The 22,033-nt window shown below is 38.9% G+C and overlaps 1 protein-coding gene across 1 annotated transcript; it reads right to left on the reverse strand.

The window, feature by feature from the left end:
* Positions 1–1,814: 1,814 nt before the first annotated feature.
* LOC149169987 (GTP-binding nuclear protein Ran1B-like) lies at positions 1,815–20,277 on the reverse strand. Its single transcript, XM_089425411.1, has 5 exons — positions 20,005–20,277; positions 2,428–2,588; positions 2,140–2,319; positions 1,973–2,050; positions 1,815–1,884 (listed from the first exon to the last, which is right to left on the reverse strand). The coding sequence occupies exons 1-5, from the start codon at positions 20,275–20,277 to the stop codon at positions 1,815–1,817; spliced, it is 762 nt and encodes a 253-aa protein (XP_089281537.1).
* Between the last annotated feature and the right edge of the window lie 1,756 nt (positions 20,278–22,033).

The following is a 22,033-nucleotide window of genomic DNA, read 5'->3' on the forward strand; positions in this document are numbered from 1 at the left end:
TTTGTGGAAAACCTGTTTTCTTGGACTGGATCATTGTGCAATTACTTTTCTTTAGATATTTTGTTTATATCTATATTACAAGGAACACATTGAATGTCTTATTTCATTTCTGCTATCTTTTTTTATTTATTGATAAGTGGGTGAATCCTGAAAATCACGCTTACCCTGTGGCTGAGAGGCCACGACTCAGGGGCATCTAAGCTGTCAAAGTCACCTGGGGATCGCACCCGGCCTGAGCCGCACCAACGGAAACCATGCTGGATTTTTGGTATCGGCGAGAATAGAACCAGTGGCCTATGCTTACAGAGCGCCTTAACAACGCGCTCCTTCACCGACTGTTATAAATCTCTTTGATTCATTTATGCTATCCTTACTAATATCCTTTCCGTGCTTTTTCTTGATCAATTTGATGAAATATTCCATTATCCTTTAGTCAAAGTCCTCACCTGCGTATTAGTGTACATCCCGGTAAGTTCAAAGCTCGAAAGCCAACCAAAAAAGTCAATGATAAGCACCGTGCATGTATTCAAATTCGTAATGTAAAACTGCCAGATAAAGTTCAGACAGGTTACCTCCAAGATGGGTATCACCATTTGTAGCCAAAACCTCAAAAACTCTGTTGTTAATAGTCAGAACACTGACATCAAATGTGCCACCACCAAGATCAAAAACAACAATATTTTTCTCTCCACCCTTCTTGTCTAAGCCATAAGCTATTGCTGCAGTTGTGGGTTCGTTGATAATACGAGCTACATTCAAGCCAGCAATAACACTAGCATCCTTCATTGCTTGGCGTTGTGCATCAGTAAAATAAGCTGCGCAAGCCCATAAGTTAACAGTCACAATACAGTCAACAATTGGTTAACACTTTTACCCTGAACCATTTGTAAGACCATAATTTATTATTTCTTGGCATGCAATGTTAAAACTTATGAAACTTTCCGGCTTGGTCTAGCTGATCGAAAAAAGTAAATCCCATTCCTCATTCTACAAAAAGAAAAGAATATGTAGAATAAAATTCAGTCGAGTCCTCTTCATTGAAAAAACTCGACAGTTTATCTAGCACCAACTTAATTGTAAAACCTGGCTTTCATTTACCAAAAAGAATTTAGTCCCAATTAACAAGTCTGTTTATGATTTACCTAAAAGTCAAAATGTGCAACAAACGTTTTTTTGCAACAAATTACCTTTCGTAGTGAAGAAAACTACTTAATGTTTCCAATGTCTTATTATTACATTCAAGATTTAGACAATGTGAATCTTTATGCAAAAATCAATCGAGAGCCCAATTAATGAAATGGAGATACCTTTACGTGTTCGATAAACAACATACCCACAAGGAGGCTTGATAGCCACAGTGATCAACTATGTAAACCAATTTCAGAGTTAAAATAAATCCTCAAACATAGCCAGAATTTTCAGATAAAGTTTTAACAAGCCATAATATATTACAAGCAACAATCATCGCAACTAGCATTTCCCCCAACAGTACACAACGAAAGGCACTTGAGCATTCTTGAAATATTTGAAGAGTACAAAAAGTTCTTGTGCAAAATGTGCAAGAGTATATAACGGAAAAAACTGTCTTAGCATATAAAAATAGCTTTGTAATGGAGTTGAACTAAGATAGCTTAGCCAACTCCACCGATGAAAACATCTGCATAGTACCCAAATCACATATAGAGATGCGATAATGCTATTCTAAGCCCCAAATACAAATCAGAGTTAAATGTCGGAACTCAAGAGCAAACTCCAATGATACAAAACTAATTGAATCCGCCAATCCCTAAATATGCAAAAGCATCTTAACAATGCTATTCAAAAGCATCATTATTGTCATCTGGAAGGGGTTGGGCCGCAGCTCCTAAAAGTTCTGCCTCGTACCTGACAACATAAAAGATTGTAAGCCAAAGTTTCAATCTTTTAGAAATGGAACAAATTATATATATATATATAATAGCATTCTACTTAGTGCTGTTGGGTTGCAAGGTCTATCTGAACCTCAGGAGGAGAAAGAGCAGGTGACTCCACAAAATGAAGGTTTGGATCCCTATAAAAATAACCCATTATAGAATCAATGCAAATTTTTTAATATAACATTTATATTAGGGAGCATCAGAAACTAGATTAAAGGCTCACCCTGAGAGCTTCCATGCCAAGTACATGAATGGCTTCTCAAAGTTGTAGTTACTTTTTGCAGATATCTCATAGTACTGAAGATTCTTCTTTCTATGAAAAGTAACTTGCTTAGCTTTCACTTGCCTATTCTTCACATCAACCTTGTTTCCGCAAAGAACAATAGGAATGTTCTCACACACCCTGAAATTCACAAAGATATTTAGCTAATCAGTTAAGGCAGTTGTGCCACCACACAATTAAGAACCTTCATTTCTACTTAGAGATCCAACCCCTCTGCAAAAGAGATACCTGCAAAGATCTTTGTGCCACGTTGGGACATTCTTGTAAGTCAATCGTGCAGTAACATGAAACATGATAACAGCACATTGCCCATGAATATTGCAACAAACAAAATCCCAATCAGTAAATAAGAAGGAAACAAATAAATAGAAGTGGAAAAATACGGAACCCTCGCCAATTCAATCAGGAAAATGCCAACAGAAACAGGAAAAGCAAACCAATATTGATCAAAACAACCCATATTACAGTCTATCTATAAATTCAAAATTAAACTAAATTAAAATTCAAATGAATATAAGTGGAAAAATACAGAACCATTGCCAATTCAACGAGGAAAATGCCAACAGAAACAGGAAAATCAAACCAATATTGATCAAAACAACCAATAACACGGTCTGTCTATAAATTCAAAATTAAATTAAATTAAATTTCAAAATAAAGAGACATAAACGAGTAAAACAGAGCGTTGATAAAAAGGAACCAAAAAGGGGCTCATAGTTTCTCCATTGTCATTGATATTGAGGTTAAAAAGTGTTGCTACTGAGCCCACACTACATACATATTAACACGGGAAAATAGAATTGATAAGTCAAAAGTTCTCTTGGGATCGATCCAAGTTTAAATCCATGTAGGACCTTTTTAAGCAAAAAGTTGAAAAGGCACCCCAAAAGCTCAAATGTACAGTGCTCCAATCAACAGGTGTCTACTACACCTGTAGAGGATGACAAAAAACACTACTTTCGTAAAATCCCAAGAGACCGCTCCTCTACCAAAGGATCCAACAAAGAGAATTATGACAATGCATGATTAAGATTCTTCGTATCAAGGAAACATTCAGTTACTAGAATCCCAAAAAATAAGTATATGCAATTATTGGTGGTTGAATCTCCTAGAGTGATTTAATTAGAAAACTGATTGTAAGAAGGTAAGGAGAAAGAAAGGGGAAATGGCAAGATTTTTCTTAAGGCTTAAGGCATTATATTATCTTTCTAATTTACACAACCCAAGATCTGCCTGCTAATGAAGAAAATCATATTTGAAGTTTTGTCCATGGGCATATTTATGGTAAAGACTGTAGATCAAACTGCAGAACCACTAAAAATAGGATATGATATTTGTAATTTTTTGTTGGGCTGCAAACTGGAAAACACAACCCAGTAAACCCTGAAACGAAGAGGGACATGACTGAAAACCTTTACAACACCGCTCCATGGGGCGACCTAGTGACACTGTTTATATCAAATCTAAAAGCCAACCACATCAATATAAATTGTGATGGGGATTCAAATGTGTCCAAGAACAACAAAAAAATGGAAAAAACCTCCAAACAAAATACCATTTATTGTAGAAGACAGTGCATACAGAAGCTTTGTAATTATAAAAACAAATCATATTGTACTCACACTCGTATTTCTTCTCAAACTCCCCGGTAAGATGACGCTTCACGAAGGTTGTCTTCCCTGATTCACAAAATATATTACGGTCAATCTTACCGATTTAAAAAGAAAACAGACAAAACTGAACATAAACCCTATTTATAGCACACCAATTCCTCCACTGCCAACAATAACGAGCTTAAAGCTAGGGCAATCAGTGTGCTAACCGGGTAGAGCCTAAATATAAGAGAAAGCCAAACAAATAAGCAAAAAATAAACATACTAATGTTATCAGAATCCAACCCAACAAATAAAGGGTTTAAAAACAAGCACGATGAACCATGAAGATCTGTGGCATACCATTTAACAAGATTAAGAGCACTTCAGACACCCAATAAGAGGACGAGACCACTGAAGGTGAGGCCTTGACGATATGAGGAAAACAAAAGTTGCACGCGAAGAATGCAGAGCGCCCACGGAACGCAGAAAGCGGAAACAGGAGGAATAGAAATGGTCGTGGAAGAAAATAGGAAAAGCAAAAAGCTGAAGAGGAGAAACAGAAATGAATTGCACGACAGATGTCAACTATATGGCAGTTGAAAACCTGTCAAGCATAGAAACAAAATGTAGGCGAAAAGCTCACTCAAAGGAAGGTCTATCGGCCTAAATATAAGCCCTACATAAAAAACATAAAAATAAAAATGGTAAGAATTACCATTCCTTATCATAAACGAAATATGTGACAATTTTCTAGAATTAATTTAAAACAATTTAATCATAAATTTAAAAATAATATATTATAGTGTTAGGATTGCAACTTCGCTCTAAGCTTGCTATTTATTTAATAGCTTATATAATATTATTTAATTTAAAATAATTTAATTTTAACAAATATATATAATTTTAGATATCATTATTTTGAATGTATATATTGTAACAAAAAGGGGTGTATTATATTTATTATAACGAATTTTTTTTATTTATTTTTTATTTTTTATTTTTTTTTATGGGAAGCAAAAATCGTTGATAAATCTAATAAAATATTTTATTTTTTTCAAACATATATTTAGAGGCCATATAGAGTTGAAAACGTTGTGATACCATATGTAACAACCCCAAAATTAAAATGTGTAACTAATTAAATCAATCATATAATTAATAATCAACACATAACTATTCCATTAATTCACATAGAATTTCCAAAAACACGAGCATAAATGACTTACCTTTCAAAGTTGAACGCTAATTGAATCCCTCTAACCTCAACAAAGTTTTGGGGAAAACTCTCAATCGGCTCAGCTGCACAAAGGTAAGTCGATAATATTCCTTACTTGTGATTTCAGAGTTGAATACTATTTGAATCCCTCTAACCTCAATAAAGTTTTGGGGAAAACTCTCTATCGGCTTAGCTATACATAATATTTCTACAACTGACCACCCCCGAGCCCTCAATCAACGTACTACTGCTAGGGAATCCTTTGTCTCACAACATTTTTCTCCCAAGAGAATGGATAAAGGAATGATGAATTTTATCTTCCTCATCATTTATTAAATAGACCAAACAACAGAAAGGGTCTGCATGCACACATTCCATGTGTCAACATGCAACTTTTATTTCTTTATTTTAAGTTTTACTTAATTTGATTTTTATTTGATTTTATTCATTTTTACTTTTTGATAACTTTACTTATTTTTACTATTTTTATAGTTCTTTTTTTCCACTAGAAAAATCAGTAATTTTCATTATATTTGGAAAATTACATATAGTAGATGCTGATTAGCATATGTTGTAGTGTTCATGCAAAATCCACCACGCAGGGTGATATATCCGAGTTTATACATTAGAAAACATCAAAAGAGTCTGTCTGTATAGCCTGTTCGAGATCACATAGGATCTATTAGCATATAATATGATATCCATATCTATGTACAGTTTTCATCATAAACAAAATTGGCAAAAATTACAGTCGGCTACCGGGTATTTTTATAGTTCTCTTAATTTAACTGTTTCTTATTTTATTTTACCTTTTTTTTTTTTTTAATTTTATTTATTTCTATAGTTTAATTTTATTTATTTCTATAGTTTAATTTTATATATAATTATTTAGAACTTCAGTATTATTATTTATTATTGTTATATTCTCTTCATTATTTATTATTTATTTACTATTATTATCTTGTTTTTAATTTTTACTATTTATTTACCATTATTATCTTTTCTTTATTGTTTATCATTTATTCTTTTATTTTATTTCTTATTATTAGGGGACATTACAAGTGTCATGTCATGTCATGAGCCATTATGCACCACATCATTTGTGGATTATGTAATTCTTTATTGGAAGATGTAATGTAAAGTGGAAGTCTAAGAGTTGTCTATGTAATGTGAAAAGTCATGTCGGAAGTCGAAAAGTCATGAGAAGTCAAACATTCATGAGCTTAGTCCAAGAGTTATAAGGGAGGTGAAGGATCACCCCATTTGTTATATATGCACCCTCATTGTTCATGCACAAAACATTTCACCTTGGATTCTCCCATAAGGCATTAGAGAGACAAAGTCAGTACTTTTGGGGAGCAAGTAGTGGCTCCAATGCTCCACTATTGGAGCTAATGATTTTCATTATATACATGTATCTTGGGACTTTTACGTAATACTTAAATCCTGATGGCCAACACATTTTCATGCATGGACTATGAATATTTGTAAGACTGTTTTATAAATGTTTATGATTCATGTTTGCTTTCACCTGTACTAAAGTAGTTGAACTATTTCGGTTATTTTAGTGATTAGCATATTGAAAATGTGTTGTAATGGTTGTAACAATCATTGCATCTATGTGGACTATTCTACTTGACGTTAGGCAATCCGTCCTTGCTTATGTGCGCATCTACTAGGGTGGTAATATTACCTCTCTCTTAGAGACTCACTTTTCCTCCCTCTGCATTAGAAGAACCTTGATAGACCTGCAACCGAACACTCACTAGGCACACTTGCTTATTTTTTCAAAGGCACATATGTGCTTCTCTCTCTTGTTGACAACTAAATCCAAGGCAACCCTGTAAGAATATATGGCAATCGGGTTGATATTTCGGATGGGGCTCCTATTCTAAATGGTGTAAGGTCTAATGGGACTTCACATCAGGGAGACCCCCTTAGTTGACGAATTTCCAACACTTGTCAAGAAATGGCGCTAGAAGGAAGGACAGATGCCAGGTTGTGCCCATTAAGTCTGCTTTGAATATATTATCCAAAATGGCTCTTCCCCAAATCATAATCCAGGGATGTTTTTCTAAAGAGCTTAATCTTACCATCCTTGCAGAAGTTTTTCATAACCTGTCCTAATTTAAGTTTGATGGCGAGGGTGAATTAACTCTTCATGAACATTTGTTTCAAGTTATCTGTTTTTTCCTTTCTAGTGGAATACATTGCAAATATGTCATGGCTAGATTGCTCACCCTCACATTTAAAGGTCATGTTAAGAGATGATAACACACATTACTTGCTACTTTTATCCATTCATTCAACCAACTTGTGAAGTAGCTTCATAAAGCATTTGACAGATATGATTACCAGCATGTTCTTAAAAGAATTAGTCAACTAAGAAATGAATCAATTGAGGATTTTTCCTTATCAATTCTTCCACCTTTTTTACGAACTTCCGAGAGAAGACATAGATTGAGATTTGTTTAAACAAAAGTTTAAGCACTTGGTTTATATCTCTTTGCATGGAGAATCTAAACCCTCTTATGTTTTTACTCCGCCAACTCTTGTAAATAATGAGACACCTTGAATTTCAGAGGAGGAACCTACTACTCCTTTTGTTCCTTGTCCTCCTCCTTTTCCAGTTTCGATGAGGGTGCCTCCTTGTGATGATAATAAACTAGGGAAATTTGCTAATCAAATTCATAATCTGGCTTCTCATTCCCCTTCCAATTTTCAAGATTCAGATCCCATGGAGGAAATCCCAAAATGGTTCATGAAGGCTATCAGTGAAGGCTAATTTCTCCATTTCGCAAGATGACATTACCACTCATAATTTAAATCTTGAATCTAATTTGGATACTTGTCATCCTCTACCATCTCTTCCAAATCTAAGCAATGAATAAATGCAAGGTAGTCACATTTCACAGGTAAAGGAATAAGAAAGTGAGGATTGTTTCGATCGTTCTTCTCCTTTCCATAGTCCTCTAAGTGAAGATGGTGTTGCTTCACTCTTGTCTGATAATGAATCGAAGAATCTTTGTGATGAATCAAATAGAATCGACTTGCCTGATCAATCTAAAGTCTTGGACAACCATCATATTGATGATTCTGACTCCATCAACCCCTCAACTGCGTATCTCTTGTATGAACTGTACATTGGTAAAATTCAAGCCTCAAGCTTGACCTCCTGAGTTCCTCAACTACGCATTCACTTAGCCCAGGCCTTTAGAATTGTGCATTATGCAGTCTCAAGACTCATGCCTCCAGCTTGGGCCCTTGAGTCCCTCAACTGCGCAATCCCTCTGCCCATGCCTCCATAATTACGCATTACGCAGTATCAAGGCTCAAGCCTCCAGCCGAAGTCCTTAAGTCTCTCAACTGCACAATCCTTTGACCCTGGCCATCCTGAACTACATATTACACAATCTCAAGCCTCAGTCCCAAACCTTGGCCTATGGAACTATGCAATCCATGAGTCAGTCACTCAAACAGTTCAACCCTAAAAAGTGATCTCATGAAGCATCTTAGGCTATGGGTTTATCGGAATGATGTCGTCTTTTCATGGGTGGATTTCAGTCGTAGGTATTCTATTTTGTCATGTCAGGATGATGATGAAGGAGATGGAGAAGGAGACCATGCTACAAGGAACCTAAGGAGCTGAGGAGATTGATAATTAGACAAAAAGATGAAGGAACACTGGATCATAACAGGAGTTGGAAGAGCAAGACCACATTGAAGACTCCTTATATTCAAGTCTTAAGGAGGAGGAAGAAGAAAAACATGCACCATATTTTTAAGAAGACACAAAGAAAGTAGCAACAAAAAGTGACTTGACATTGTCATGTCATCATGTAGCCCATGTCATCAGAGTCATGACATGTCATGAGCCATCAAGTGCCACATCATTCATGGATTATGTAGTTCTATATTGGAAAATGTAATGTAAAGTGGAAGTCCAACAATCGTTTATGTAATATGAAAAGTCGTGTAGGAAGTCAAAAAGTGATGAGAAGTTAAATAATCACGAGGGTAGTACAAGAGTAATAAGGGAAATGAAGGATCGCCCCATTTGTTATGTATACACCCTCATTTTTCATGAAAAGGAATTTTCACCTTAGCTTCTCCCATAAGGCATCAGAGAGATAGAGTCAATACTTTTGGGGAGCAAGTCGTGGCTCCAATGCTCCACTATTGGAGTTAGTGATGTTCATTGTATACATGTGTCTTGGAACTTTTTCTTAACACTTGAAGCTTGATGGCCAACATGTTTTCATGCATGGAATGTGAATATTTGTAAGATTGTTCTATAAATGTTTATGATTCATGTTAGCCTTCACTTGTACTAAAGCAATTGAACTATTTCGGTTATTTTAGTGCTTATCATATTGAGAATGTTTTGTAATGGTTGTAACAATCGTCGAATCTATGTGGACTATTTTGCTTGATGTTAGGCGATTCTTTCTTGCTTGTGTGTGCCTTTACTTGGGTGTTATTATTACCTCTCTCTTAGAGGCTCACATTTCCTCCCTTTGCAGTAGAAGAACCTTGATACACCTGCAACCGAACATTCATCATGTACACTTGCTTGCTTTTTCAAAGGCACATATGCGCTTCTCTCTCTTGCCAACAGTTAAAGCCAAGGATAAATTGTAAGAATATATGGAAACTAGGTTGATATTCTGGATGGGGCTCCTATTCCAAACGATGTGATGTCTAATTGGGACTTCACATCAGGGAGACCCCCTTGGTTGACATATTTCTAGCACCAATCAACACAATGTTGCAATAAAATATATTCATGTTGAAGCATTCATAAAACCCAATTCATTAACCCTGGATTAGAACATAATTATAGTTTCTTTTGTAATCAAGCTCTGCTCTATTGGAGGTTGCCCCCTCGAAGAGGCAAGTGAACATTACTCTCTGAATAATAAAATCATTGCTATTTTGTGTTCTGGGTATATTTTCTTCGCATATTCTGTATTTGGGTATCATTTTGCAGGTTAAGAGCATAACAAGTGGTATCAGAGCACTTTCCAGGGCCGGTGGGATCTCCATTTCTTAGCAATTTTTTTTTTTTGGCTAGAGATGTGTTCCGGCGTCTTTAAACCACGGGATCTGTCGTTGAGCGCATAAACCTGCGGATTTGGGGAGGCATGCACGCAGGAAATACAAGAGGTGGTCACGTCTGTTGGACTCCCTTGTAACCCCTGTGGGTACCCCTTCGAGTAGTAGCGCATTAGACAGAACCACGCACAGACTGTCTTCCATGTACCCTTTGGGTATATCGGAAGCCCCCTAGGCTCCCTTGAAACCTCGCCATAGATAAACCGTCGGTCGTCTTGCGGCTACACTACACCGAGAACAACACTCGGAGAGATTACTCGCCCGTACGATAGGGTAGTCGGGTTGTACGGCTAAGGGTACGGTCGATCCTCCTTAGTTAGAGCCCTGAAACATTGGGCCGAGTACTACTGCCAGACCCTTATGTATATTGCGATTTGTAGCACGTGAGACTCCTCAAGACCATAGTTCCCTTTTCTATCGGGGGATCACACATCATCTCTTCCAGATCCGCTTGTGCAAAGGGGTGCAGCAGCAGCAGACATCAGCCCCGCAGTCTCGAGTTCACAGATCAGCCATTCTAATCTATTAGGTCCATCTGATCCACAGAAGCAGTCTGTTCCGCCGCCCAGAGCTATCAGATCCGCCATTCAGATCTCTCAGATCCACCAGATCGGAGTTGTTGTGAAGGGTTCCTATACTGGGGTATAATTTTTGTAGGACTTTTGGTGTGCGATCTTTCGGGGCGCTTATTGGTGATCTAGCCCATCAAAATTAGGACGACGAGCTGAGCACGGTGGTACCATTCACTTCTTAGTGGAAATTTTTTTTAGGCGGTCCCAATTTTCAAAAAATCAGGTTGGTGTATGGTAGAAACTAGAGCTCAAGCGATGGCCAATGAAAGGATGGACAAACATGAAGAATCAGTGCAAAACCTCCACATTTAGCTTAGTGGACTATGTAGCATGGTCGAGAAAATAATCCCGAAGGGCAAGGAGCAAGCCCACGAGGAGGAGTATAATGGCAATGGACACAATGAGGGTGAGTCTAGCCACTCTCTTCACGTCTGGCACACCCAACGACCTCCCAAGTTGGATATGCATAAATTTGACGGTTCTCACCCGTCGGCATGGATAGCATAAATGGAGCAGTATTTCAAACTGAATCACATGATGATGAGACTCAACTTATGTTGGGGAGCATGTACTTGGACAATGAAAGGTGGCAATGGTGGGAATGGCATCAACGTTGCGCTGGACCTTTTAGGACTTGGACCAAATTCACCAAAGCTCTTCAAGACCGCTTTGACCAGGAATCATCTTTTTTGGGACGTCTTACTAAGCTCCGACAGACTGGTACAGTGGATGAATATATTACAGCTTTTGAAGCCTTAGCCTTCCGTACTTGGGGTCTCTCAGATGTGTTCTACACGGAATGTTTTATCAGCGGTCTTAAAGAAGCCATCAAAGCTCAAGTCCTACTACACCACCCTCCCACACGGACGGAGGCTTGCAAGGTAGCTCGTAACGTGGAACGTGCATTAGCAGCCCAATACAGCCGCCCAAATTTCTCCGCTAAAGGTCGCCCCCCACAGGCTCACAACACGACTCAAACACTTAAGGTCCAAAAGGTGTCCCCTGCAGAAATGGCTGACAGAAGAAAGAAAGGACTATGTTACTACTGTGATGAAAAATACTTCCCAGGTCATAAATGCAAGGAGCCCAAATTTTTTCAAATTGATGCCACTGACTACAGATCAACAGAGGAAGATCCACCACTTGAGGAACATGAGCCACTAGAAGAAGACAACCAAAAGGACAATGTCTCTGACGAACCAGTTATTTCGTTGCATGCTTTGGCAGGGATTTCTTCCCCTCAAACTCTAAAAATCAAAGGTTTTATTAAACATCGCCCAGTAGTAGTCTTGATTGATCGTGGAAGTACACATAATTTCATCCATTAAAAAGTCGCAGAAGCAGTGCATTGTTTTGTACAAGCAATTTCTAACTTCCAAGTTCAAATTGCGGATGGAGGCACAATGAAATGTGAAGGCCGCTGTGAAAATGTCAAACTTCAAATGGGGGATTATCAGTTGGAAACCCACATGTTTGCCATACACATGGGGGGTTGCGACATTTTCCTCGGCGCTGAATGGTTCCGCACTCTTGGGCCAATCACAATGGATTTCCAGGAGTTATATATGAGTTTTAAGCAGAACAACTACACACATACCCTCCGTGGACTCCAGGCGGGAGCCCCCTCTATCATCAGCTCGCATAGGATGGAAAAATTGTTAAAAAAGGGCAATCATGGAGTTGTAGCTCAATTTAATGCCATCGAGGCAGTCGAAACCAAGCCTCTGCCCATTCATCTTGAGATGCAACAAATTTTAAATAACCATCTGCCGGTCTTTGACAAGCCTCATGAGCTTCCACCCTCGCGAGGGGAACATGATCATAGCATCACCTTGGTTCCAGGGGCCCAACCCCCAAATGTTCGCCCATACAGATATCCGTTCACCCAAAAGAATGAAATAGAAAAAATCATCAAGGAACTTTTGGAAGCAGGTGTCATTCGTCCCAGCATTAGTCCTTATTCATCCCCAGTGGTCATGGTGCTCAAGAAAGATGGGGAGTGGCGGATGTGTCCCGACTTCATGGCCCTCAATAAGTTGACAGTCAACGATAAATTTCCCATCCCGGTGGTTGATGATTTGCTGGATGAACTCAATGGGGCTCAATTCTTCACTAAGCTGGATCTTCGCTCAGGCTACCACCAAATTCGCATGAAGGAAGTCGACATTCCCAAGACTGCTTTCAGAACTCATGAAGGCCATTATGAATTCCTGGTCATGCCATTTGGTCTTTGTAATTCCCCCTCTACTTTTCAGAGCCTTATGAACCACATTCTCAAACCATATCTCAGGAAATTTGTCCTTGTCTTCTTCGATGACATCCTCATCTATAGTTGCACTTGGGCCGCACATCTTCAACATGTAGATCTACTCTTGCAAATGCTCTGCAAGCATAAATTACTTGTCAAAATGTCCAAGTGTTCGTTTGGCATGGCAGAAGTAGAGTATTTGGGCCACATTGTGGGGCGTGTTGGTGTCAAGGTGGACCCCAAAAAGATCCAGGCAATGCAGGAATGGCCTCAACCTAAGACCTTGAAGAGCTTGAGAGGATTTTTGGGTCTCACAGGCTATTATCGTAAATTTGTCCGCAACTATGGTCGCATAGCGAAGCCCCTCACCCAACTCCTAAAGAAAAATTCATTCTTTTGGAATGAGGAAGCACAACAGGCCTTTACAGCTCTAAAAAATGCCATGTGTTCCTCTCCAGTCTTAGCACTACCTGACTTCACCAAATCTTTTGTCATTGAATGTGATGCTTCGGGTAAAGTGGGGCGGTCTTAATGCAGGAAGGGCGACCGTTGGCCTTCACAAGCCAACAACTAAGTGGGAGGAATCTGGGCCAATCTACCTACGAGAAGGAAATGATGGCCATCTTACATGCAGTCGAGACCTGGCGACCTTACTTATTGGGGCGACGTTTCCAAATCCGCACACATCATCACAGTCTTAAATATTTTTTGGAGCAATGCCTATCCTCCCCACAACAAAATAAATGGCTCGCCAAAATGCTGGGATATGATTATGAGATCATTTACAAGAAAAGGAAAGACAATAGTGTAGCAGATGCATTATCTCGCCAATTTGAGGAGGAAAGTACTCTGCTAGCAATTTCCCTCCCCATTCCAGAATGGATTGAAGAGGCTCGCAGGGAATGGTTTTCACACCCCGGGCTCTCCCAACTCATTTCTCAATTGCAGGTAGATCCAAATTCCACGAAGGGCTACTCGTGGCAGGATGATATTCTTCGCTACAAGGACCGAGTCGTAATATCACCAACATCCACCCTTAAAAGTTGCATTTTGGCAGAATTGCACTCATCTCCCATTGCAGGACATTCGGGCTTTCAGAAGACGTATGTGCACACCCGAAGATCATTTTTTTGGACAAGCATGAAAAAGGACATCCTTACTTTCGTAGCAGAATGCGATGTCTGTCAACGCCACAAAGGGGAAACCGTCAACACACTAGGCACATTACAACCATTGCCCATTCCGGCATCAATTTGGAAGGAGGTTTCTATGGATTTCATTACAGGTCTTCCAAAGTCAGGTAACAACTAAGTCATCATGGTGGTTGTGGACTGACTGTCGAAGTATGCTCATTTCTGCGCCCTACCCCACCCGTTTACACCAACTTTGGTCGCTCAATCTTTCATGGATCAGATCTTCAAATTGCATGGCATGCCCACTTCTATTGTATCCGACCGCGACCCGATCTTCACCAGTAATTTTTGGCAGGAACTCTTCAAGATACAAAGCACTCAACTAAAACTCAGTAATTCCTATCATCTGCAAACAGACGGTCAAACCGAAGCCGTCAACAAATGTCTAGAAACCTACCTTAGGTGTTTCACTTCAGAAAAGCAACACCTTTGGGTACAGTGGTTACCTCTCGCTGAATGGTGGTATAACACCAACTATCATGCCACCACCAAAATGACTCCCTATGAAGCAGTATATGGTCAACTCCCGCCTTCACCTACTTCCTATCTCAAGGGGTGCTCAAAAGTACAAGCAGTGGATCAACTCCTACAACACCGCGCAACCATGCTCGCCCATCTTCGAGAGAATCTTCATTAAGCTCATAACCGCATGAAGCAACAAGTAGACCAGCATCGCTCCGAGCGCCAATTTCAAGAAGGGGATCAGGTCTTTTTACGACTACAACCATATAAGCAAACATCACTCAAAGACAAGGGGTGTCAGAAACTATCTCCCAAATTCTACGGACCATATCAAGTACTTCAGCGCATTGGAGAAGTGGCTTACAAGTTGGCCTTGCCACCTGCTGCAAAAATCCATCCAGTTTTCCATATCTCATGCCTCAGGAAAGTGATTAGGAACAATTGCAGAATTCAGACCAGTCTACCTGAATTGGAAGAAGAAGGGTCCATCTGGCTTCAACCTGAACAGGTCCTAGACACACGAGACAAGCAACTGCGCGGCTGCATGATTAAGGAAGTCCTCGCCAAATGGAAAGAAACCTCTCCGGAAGATGCAACTTGGGAACCAGCCACTATTCTTCAGCAGTTTCCGAAGCTTCAGCCTTGAGGACAAGGCTAGTCTTAAGGCGGAGGGCATGTTAGGGTGCCACCCTAACCCCCTTATTTATGTAATGGGATCACGCCATAGTCAAGAATCAATAAAGCCCATATTAATAATTATAAGTGGTTAATCCGCAATTAATGACGGAACCACAGTTAGTTGCAAATGGGCCGTAGTATTAGATAGATGGTATTAATAAAACCCACGGTATTGGTCTGTGGTATTGCATGTATGAGTCATATATAAAGGATAGAGACTCCCTGCGAGGAGCATTGTGTCTTATTTTGTAATCGAGCTCTGGTCTATTGGAGGTTGGCCCCTCGAAGAGGCAAGTGAACATTACTCTCTGAATAATAAAATCATTGCTATTATGTGTTCTGTGTATCTTTTCTTCGCATATTCTATATTTGGGTATCATTTTGCAGGTTAAGAGCATAACAAGCTGAGAGCCAGAGCCGAGAGCTAAGATCCGAGAGCTAAGAGCTGAGAGCCGAGAACCGAGACCAGATCCAAGAGCCGAGAGCTAAGAGCCGAGAGCCGAGAGCCAAGAGCCGAGAGCCAGAGTCGAGAGCCAAGAGCCAAGAGCTAGAGCCGAGAGCCAAGAGCCAGAGATGAGAGCCAAGAGCCGAGAGCCAAGAGCCAAGAGCCAAGAGCCAGAGCCGAGAGCCAGAGCCTAGAGCCGAGAGCGAGAGCCGAGAGCTAGAGCCAAGAGCCAAGAGCCAAGAGCTGAGAGCTGAGAGCTGAGGGCCAGAGAGCCAAATAGCCAGGGATAAAGATAACATTCTAAGCCCATTGGTTCAGTTGTAAACCTATGGAGTTGAGTGTGTTACTTGTAAAAGAATTTAAGCCATAATCCCAAAGAGCCTATTTGAGTTGACTAGAGCTCATGGAGACGTAGCCCAAGATGTTTGGGTGAACTCCTAATTATATTGGTGTTATGTGTGTTGGTTATTATTTGCATTATTTTCTGTTATATGTTTTTATATTAGTTTAAGCAAATAAACTTAAAGCACTTAACAGTTAAAGGCAAACAAAAAGCATACACCTATTTCCAGTTCTTTTAATTCCGCAAATTATCAATCATAAGCATAGATCTTGGGAATATATAAGCTTTGGAGTGGGAGATGTTCTTGTAAGCATGACAAGAAGCCTTTAGTGCCCCATTTCAGATCAATTATCAATACGAAGAGAGCTAATATAAGATTGTGTATCATTTTAATTCCATGCATGAAAGTTCTTAAAAGTTTCAAAGGCTTCAAATTTGTTCTTCAATAGGTATACCAAACACATTCTTGTGTAGTCATCAATAAATGTCATCATGTATTTATTACCATTTTCAGAAGGAATAGGCATTGGGCCAAAAAAATCAGAATGAATGAGTTCAAGTTTTCTAAATGAGAATCATGAAAACATTGTTTGTTGTGATTTCCTAAGATACAAGCATCACATTGCTTAAGTTTCCTAGGAATTGTAGGCAAACTAGTAACATCATTTTTCTTCAACAAAAAAAGGATATCATAATTTAAATGTCCAAATATAGTATGCCGTAAAAGACTTGATGGAAGTATACCTTCACCATAGTGAGAACTCTATGAAAAGTTATGTGCATAAGCAGAGGTTCTTTGCAGCTTCCATAGTCTTTCTTCTTCTATCCCAGTAATGGCAAGTGAGCTATCTAATGCTTTTCTAACCTAAACCTTACCATCAAATATGTGAATAAGTATCCCTGTTGACGGATGTGGACCAAAGACAACAAGTTTCTCTTCAACTTCAATAGGTATAGAACATCATGTAGAAGAAAGCCTGGAAGACCAAGCAATTTGAGCTTAATGGTGCCAAGCCCTGATGGCTTGATTTTTGACTTACCTGTAAAGTAGACTACTCCATCAACATTTCTTTTGAATTATTCAAAGAAATATCTTCTAAAAGTCATGTGGCATGTTGCTCCTGAATCAAGAAACCGAGCATCTTTCCATGAAGCAAGTGAAGCATTAAATAAGTCTTCAATTACTCCAACGTTGCAATGTGCCACAACATAATGAGCAGACTTCGGTGCTTTACCTTTCCCTTTATCTAATGATTTTCCTTTTTCTTTGTCCCTTTCCTATCTAATCTTGTCCCATGAGAGCTTATATGTGGAATCGTCATGACCATTTCTATTACACCATATGCAATGAAAATCATACCTTTCTCCTTGGAAATGTATACCCCCTCCCTCTAAAATTCTTCCTTCCTCGTCCTCTTCGGCCAACTCTTCCTATAGAAGAACCTTGTCCTTGATTCTTCTCTTTTTGTGCAAGGCATCCAACTTCTTCAGGAGACTGAGCAATCGTCTTCTTCTTCCCAAAATTTTTCTCTCTTTAAGCAAACTTGTCCACAAGAGAGTTAAAATTATTACATGCAACTATTATAGGTTCCAACGCTTCAACAGAGGACAATGCATTCAAGACAGAGGATAATGGCAAAATAAATAAGAGTTACAAGATAGAGGGAAACTAAAAATAGGGTTCGCTCTGATTTCATGTCAGGCTAGGTGAATGACTCCATGAATGAATTTATTTTTGAATTAAGAGAAAACATGGATATATACGAGGAGAGGGAAACTATTGGGATTCATCTTCCAATGTCCTTTATTTTGCTATTTAAAAATTTTCATGAATTTCCCAATCCCTTAGGATTAGGTTTCAACACTACGAATCATCATATCCATCACACCCACAAATCAGATGATGAGTATGATGCATATGATAGATAGAAGATATCACCAGCCAACCAACCTAACGGTATCACATCATCAACCTACCTTAGAATCAATGAGATGAATGAAGTCACCCCTATCATTGGATACACTGATTAATAAATTAACCAATAAATTTATCAAAAATCAACAAACTAACAAAGAATCAATACTATCTTAGAGAAATAAACCACAAAAGCAACAATAAGAAAATGACAAGAAAAAAACCCATGAATGATGTAGGGGAGATAAGGCTAGTACTTTATGCTCTTTTCTCATAGACACGTCTAGTTATATCAAGAAACTGTGTTACTTACCTGATATATTAGTTTGACGAAGTAAGGAGTCAATTTACATACCTAATATCCTAAGAATTCATCCAAGCTATCTCCTGGGTCAACGACATTAGTTTGGTCTGAGAAAGGAGCATTATTACATACCCATTTTTCATGCTCTTTCCTCACCATAAATAAATACTTTTGAGTGATCATCATTACTACTTTTAGACCCCCATACTTAAGAGGATATCAAACATACCTATTGAGAGCATTTCACAAGATCAATCTAACCGTATGAGAGCACTTATGCAACACTAAAAAAATTGAACTTACTGATCTAACAATGAACTCTCCCCTACTTTTACTTATAATTAACCTATAATTAAATATGGTTGAGGACATGAATCGAATTGTTACATTAATCATAACCACAAATCAAGTTATTAAGGAATGAATGAAAGATGCAATGTGATATGCCTAATCACCCATCAATATCCTCATTAAAAATTTTGACTAGATCATTTTCTCATGACCCAATATATGAAGAGTGGTCATATAAATGAAAATACAAATGTGTTATTATATGTTTCACCCATCTTAAGAACAATTAATTCATCTTGGCCGCTATCACATATGGATTGAATCAAATTTAAAAAAAAAAATTAATGTGATAACATAATAGCTACACTAAAAATCTATAACCACCCACATGCCCTAGAAGGAACATGCCTCTCTTATCACAACATGTGGTTCCTCTACATGTGGCTCCTATATTATCTCATGTTTAGGGTCTACATCACAAAAAACAAGACATTAGTGGAATTATGGATGAAAGGATTTATTTTTTTATTTTATTTTTTTCCAAATATATATATATATATATATATTGAGGCAATATATGCAACATAACCTGTAGAGTACATAGTAGCTTGTGGTTCCCATAAAAAAGGTGACCAGTGTCTAGAAAGACATATTTGTACAGATTTTACAAGGAAAATAAATGAGAGTCACATATAAAACCTTGGGCATCCATATAGGAACATATTGAAATGAACGAAGCACAAAAAAAAAACATATAAACGTCGAAACATGCTGATAGATGGTCTGATACGACAAACATAGCCAAAAACAACGAAAGAGTTGTGCTCGAAATATCACTCAGAACTTATTCGGCTGCCATTCGCACATCCGCCGGAGGAACTTTGACAATGCAGAAAGGTCAAAACAGGGTAGCAGAATTCCCCAGGTGAAGGAAGCCGGTAGATCACCTGGTCACCCACGTCGAAGGCGCTCTGCTTCGCTCCAAACCAAGAACCTGCTCGGATCTTAATCCTAACTATGGATCGATTCATCGAGAGTGGATATGCTTAACACAACAGACTTGAAAGGGAGATTTGTGTCTTCAAAAATCTTTAGATTTCTCCATTTCCAGACACACCATAACACAATGGGAAGGATTGGACACTTAGATTCCTCTTGTCTTCCCCACCAATTGAAAGCTGCATGAATAGAAATGAAACCCAGGTGAGGTAAACGAAAAGAAGAAGACAAATCATACCACATTTGTTGGGAGGCCGCACATTTGAAGAACATGTGAAAGTTTGTCTCCTCCTCAGCTTCGCACAACACACATCTGCTAGGGCCGTGCCACCATCTCTTCCTCAAGTTTTCCCATGTTAAGTTTTTGTTGTAGAAAACTAACCATGAGAAGATAATCACTTTGAGAGGACAACCGAGTTTCCACCATACCAACGGAAAAATCTGTCTTGCAGGCATAATCTTTTTGGAAACAAGATCATAGTAGATATCTTTTACATTTGCTGTCGAATGAGAATGTGATAGAGACCATACTAAATGATCTTCTGGCTCGGCACGCTTTATCCCTCCTTCCCCTAGAGCATTCTTGACATTTTCCCAAGATGATAACAAGGCAGCTGGTAGGCCAATTTCGGCAGCGTCCTTCAGAATAGGCACAAGGCCCCTCCAATCCGCAATGATCTTGTCCCATGTAAAAATGCCCATTCTGTGAAGGACAAAAAGAAGAGGGTCTGGAACATGAAGAATCCCCCTATAGCCATCAAAAGAGTCGATACCAATAAAGATATTCCTTCCATAGAACATCCTCCATTTCAGATCGTTTAAGAAGTATTTTTCATTTTTTTCTGAAACTGTGCCAAATTGCAGAACCCTGTTTAATTCCAATAGAGCCGAACCTGAATCAGAACTCCAAACTTCTACCTTTTAGATACTTATGATGGATGATAGCACTCCAAGGATTAGCGCCAAAGATGCCTCTCCACATTGTTTTGCAAACCAGAGCCTTTCCGAACAACCTTTGATCCATAAGACCCCAATCCCCGAGATTTTTTGGCATCGATAAGCTATTCATTTTAGACAGATGGATTTTGCGTCGGTCAGCCTTAGCACCCCAGATAAATTTGGCGGAAATCCTGTTAATGGAATGAATTATGCTAGCTGGGAGAATAAAAAGATGGGCCCAGTAAACCGCCAGTTTCATCAAGACAGATTTGGTGAGGACAACTCTGCCTCCCAAAGATAAGGATCTATGTTCCCACATCGAAATCTTGTTAAAAAATATGTCAATTAGCCATCGCCAATCGTTCCTTGTATAAGATTTCGCTTTGAGGTGGAATCCCAAATATTTGATTCCTTCTTTCAAAGATCTTGATTCTATCCCGAAGAGCTGTGAGATCCAAATAATCATGTCCCGGTTGGAGTCATTGTGATACAGGAAAGATTTTGCCTTGTTAATAATAAGCCCAGTCGCTTTTTGAAATCTGTCAAGGATATTTTTAAGGTAGATCCAGGATGCTCTGGACAACATTGCAAATAATAGGACGTCAGCAACGAACAGGTTATGCGAAATGAAGATATGCTTGCAGATCTTTATCGGAACACACATTTTTTCCTCAACTGCTTTGTTGATGTGTAAACTCAAGGAATTCATGGCCAAGATGAAAAGGAGTGGCGATAGTGGGCAGCCCTGGCGCAAGCCCCTTTCCGCACGAAAATAAGGAGAGGGAAAACCATTTATAATAACCGCATAGTTAACATTTTCTATGCATGCCATGATCCATCGGATAGGGCCAGGTTTCAGACCTATCTTTGCCAGGAGACTTTGCATAAACCCCCAGTCCAAAACATCATAAGCTTTCTGGAGATCAATTTTCATAATAGCAGCCTCTGAATTGTGGGAGAACATAGAATGAAGGCACTCCTGTGTACTGGCAACAACATCTAGTATATTGCGTCCTTTTAGAAAAGCATGCTAATTTGGAGTAAGACAGGATGCCAGCGTCTCTTTGATTCTTTCAGCTATAATCTTAGTAATGATCTTGAATGTTATGTTGCATAAAGAGATCGGTCTGAAATCAGGGAACGATTCAGGCTCTCCCTTCTTTGGGATAAGAGCAATCAGAGTATATGAAGTGTGGTGGTGAATGCTGCCCGACATTCTGGATGCTTCCACCATTCTCAGAAGATCCAATTTGAAAACGTCGAAGAAATGGAACAGGAAATCAATTGTCCATCCATCGGGGCCAGGGGATTTGTCTTTCTTGAAAGACTTCATAACTCTAAAAAGCTCATTTTCAGTAATTGGCTGAAACAAAGCTTCGTTCTTCTCATCATCAAACATTTCCGGGATCAAGTCAATGCCCCATAGAATATCCCTGAAAGCTATATCTTTTCTTCTGCAATATTGTTCCTTGTAAAATTTGACTGCCTGCTTAGCAATACCATCATGTGTGACAGCATA

The sequence above is a fragment of the Pinus tabuliformis genome, chromosome 4_2 (genome assembly GCF_031772625.1).
Source record: "Pinus tabuliformis cultivar Carrire ecotype Pingquan chromosome 4_2, CPIR1, whole genome shotgun sequence".
Taxonomy (NCBI): Eukaryota; Viridiplantae; Streptophyta; class Pinopsida; order Pinales; family Pinaceae; genus Pinus; species Pinus tabuliformis.

Bases quoted from the DNA above. Each gene is read 5' to 3' on its own strand.
- LOC149169987 (XM_089425411.1), bottom strand. From the start codon at position 20,277: ATGGGCATTTTTACATGGGACAAGATCATTGCGGATTGGAGGGGCCTT. The intron at 2,320-2,427 runs GTATCTCTTTTG...TGTGAATTTCAG, and splicing joins TGGCACAAAGATCTTTGCAG to GGTGTGTGAGAACATTCCTA. The intron at 2,051-2,139 runs GTGAGCCTTTAA...TTATTTTTATAG, and splicing joins TTGGCATGGAAGCTCTCAGG to GGATCCAAACCTTCATTTTG.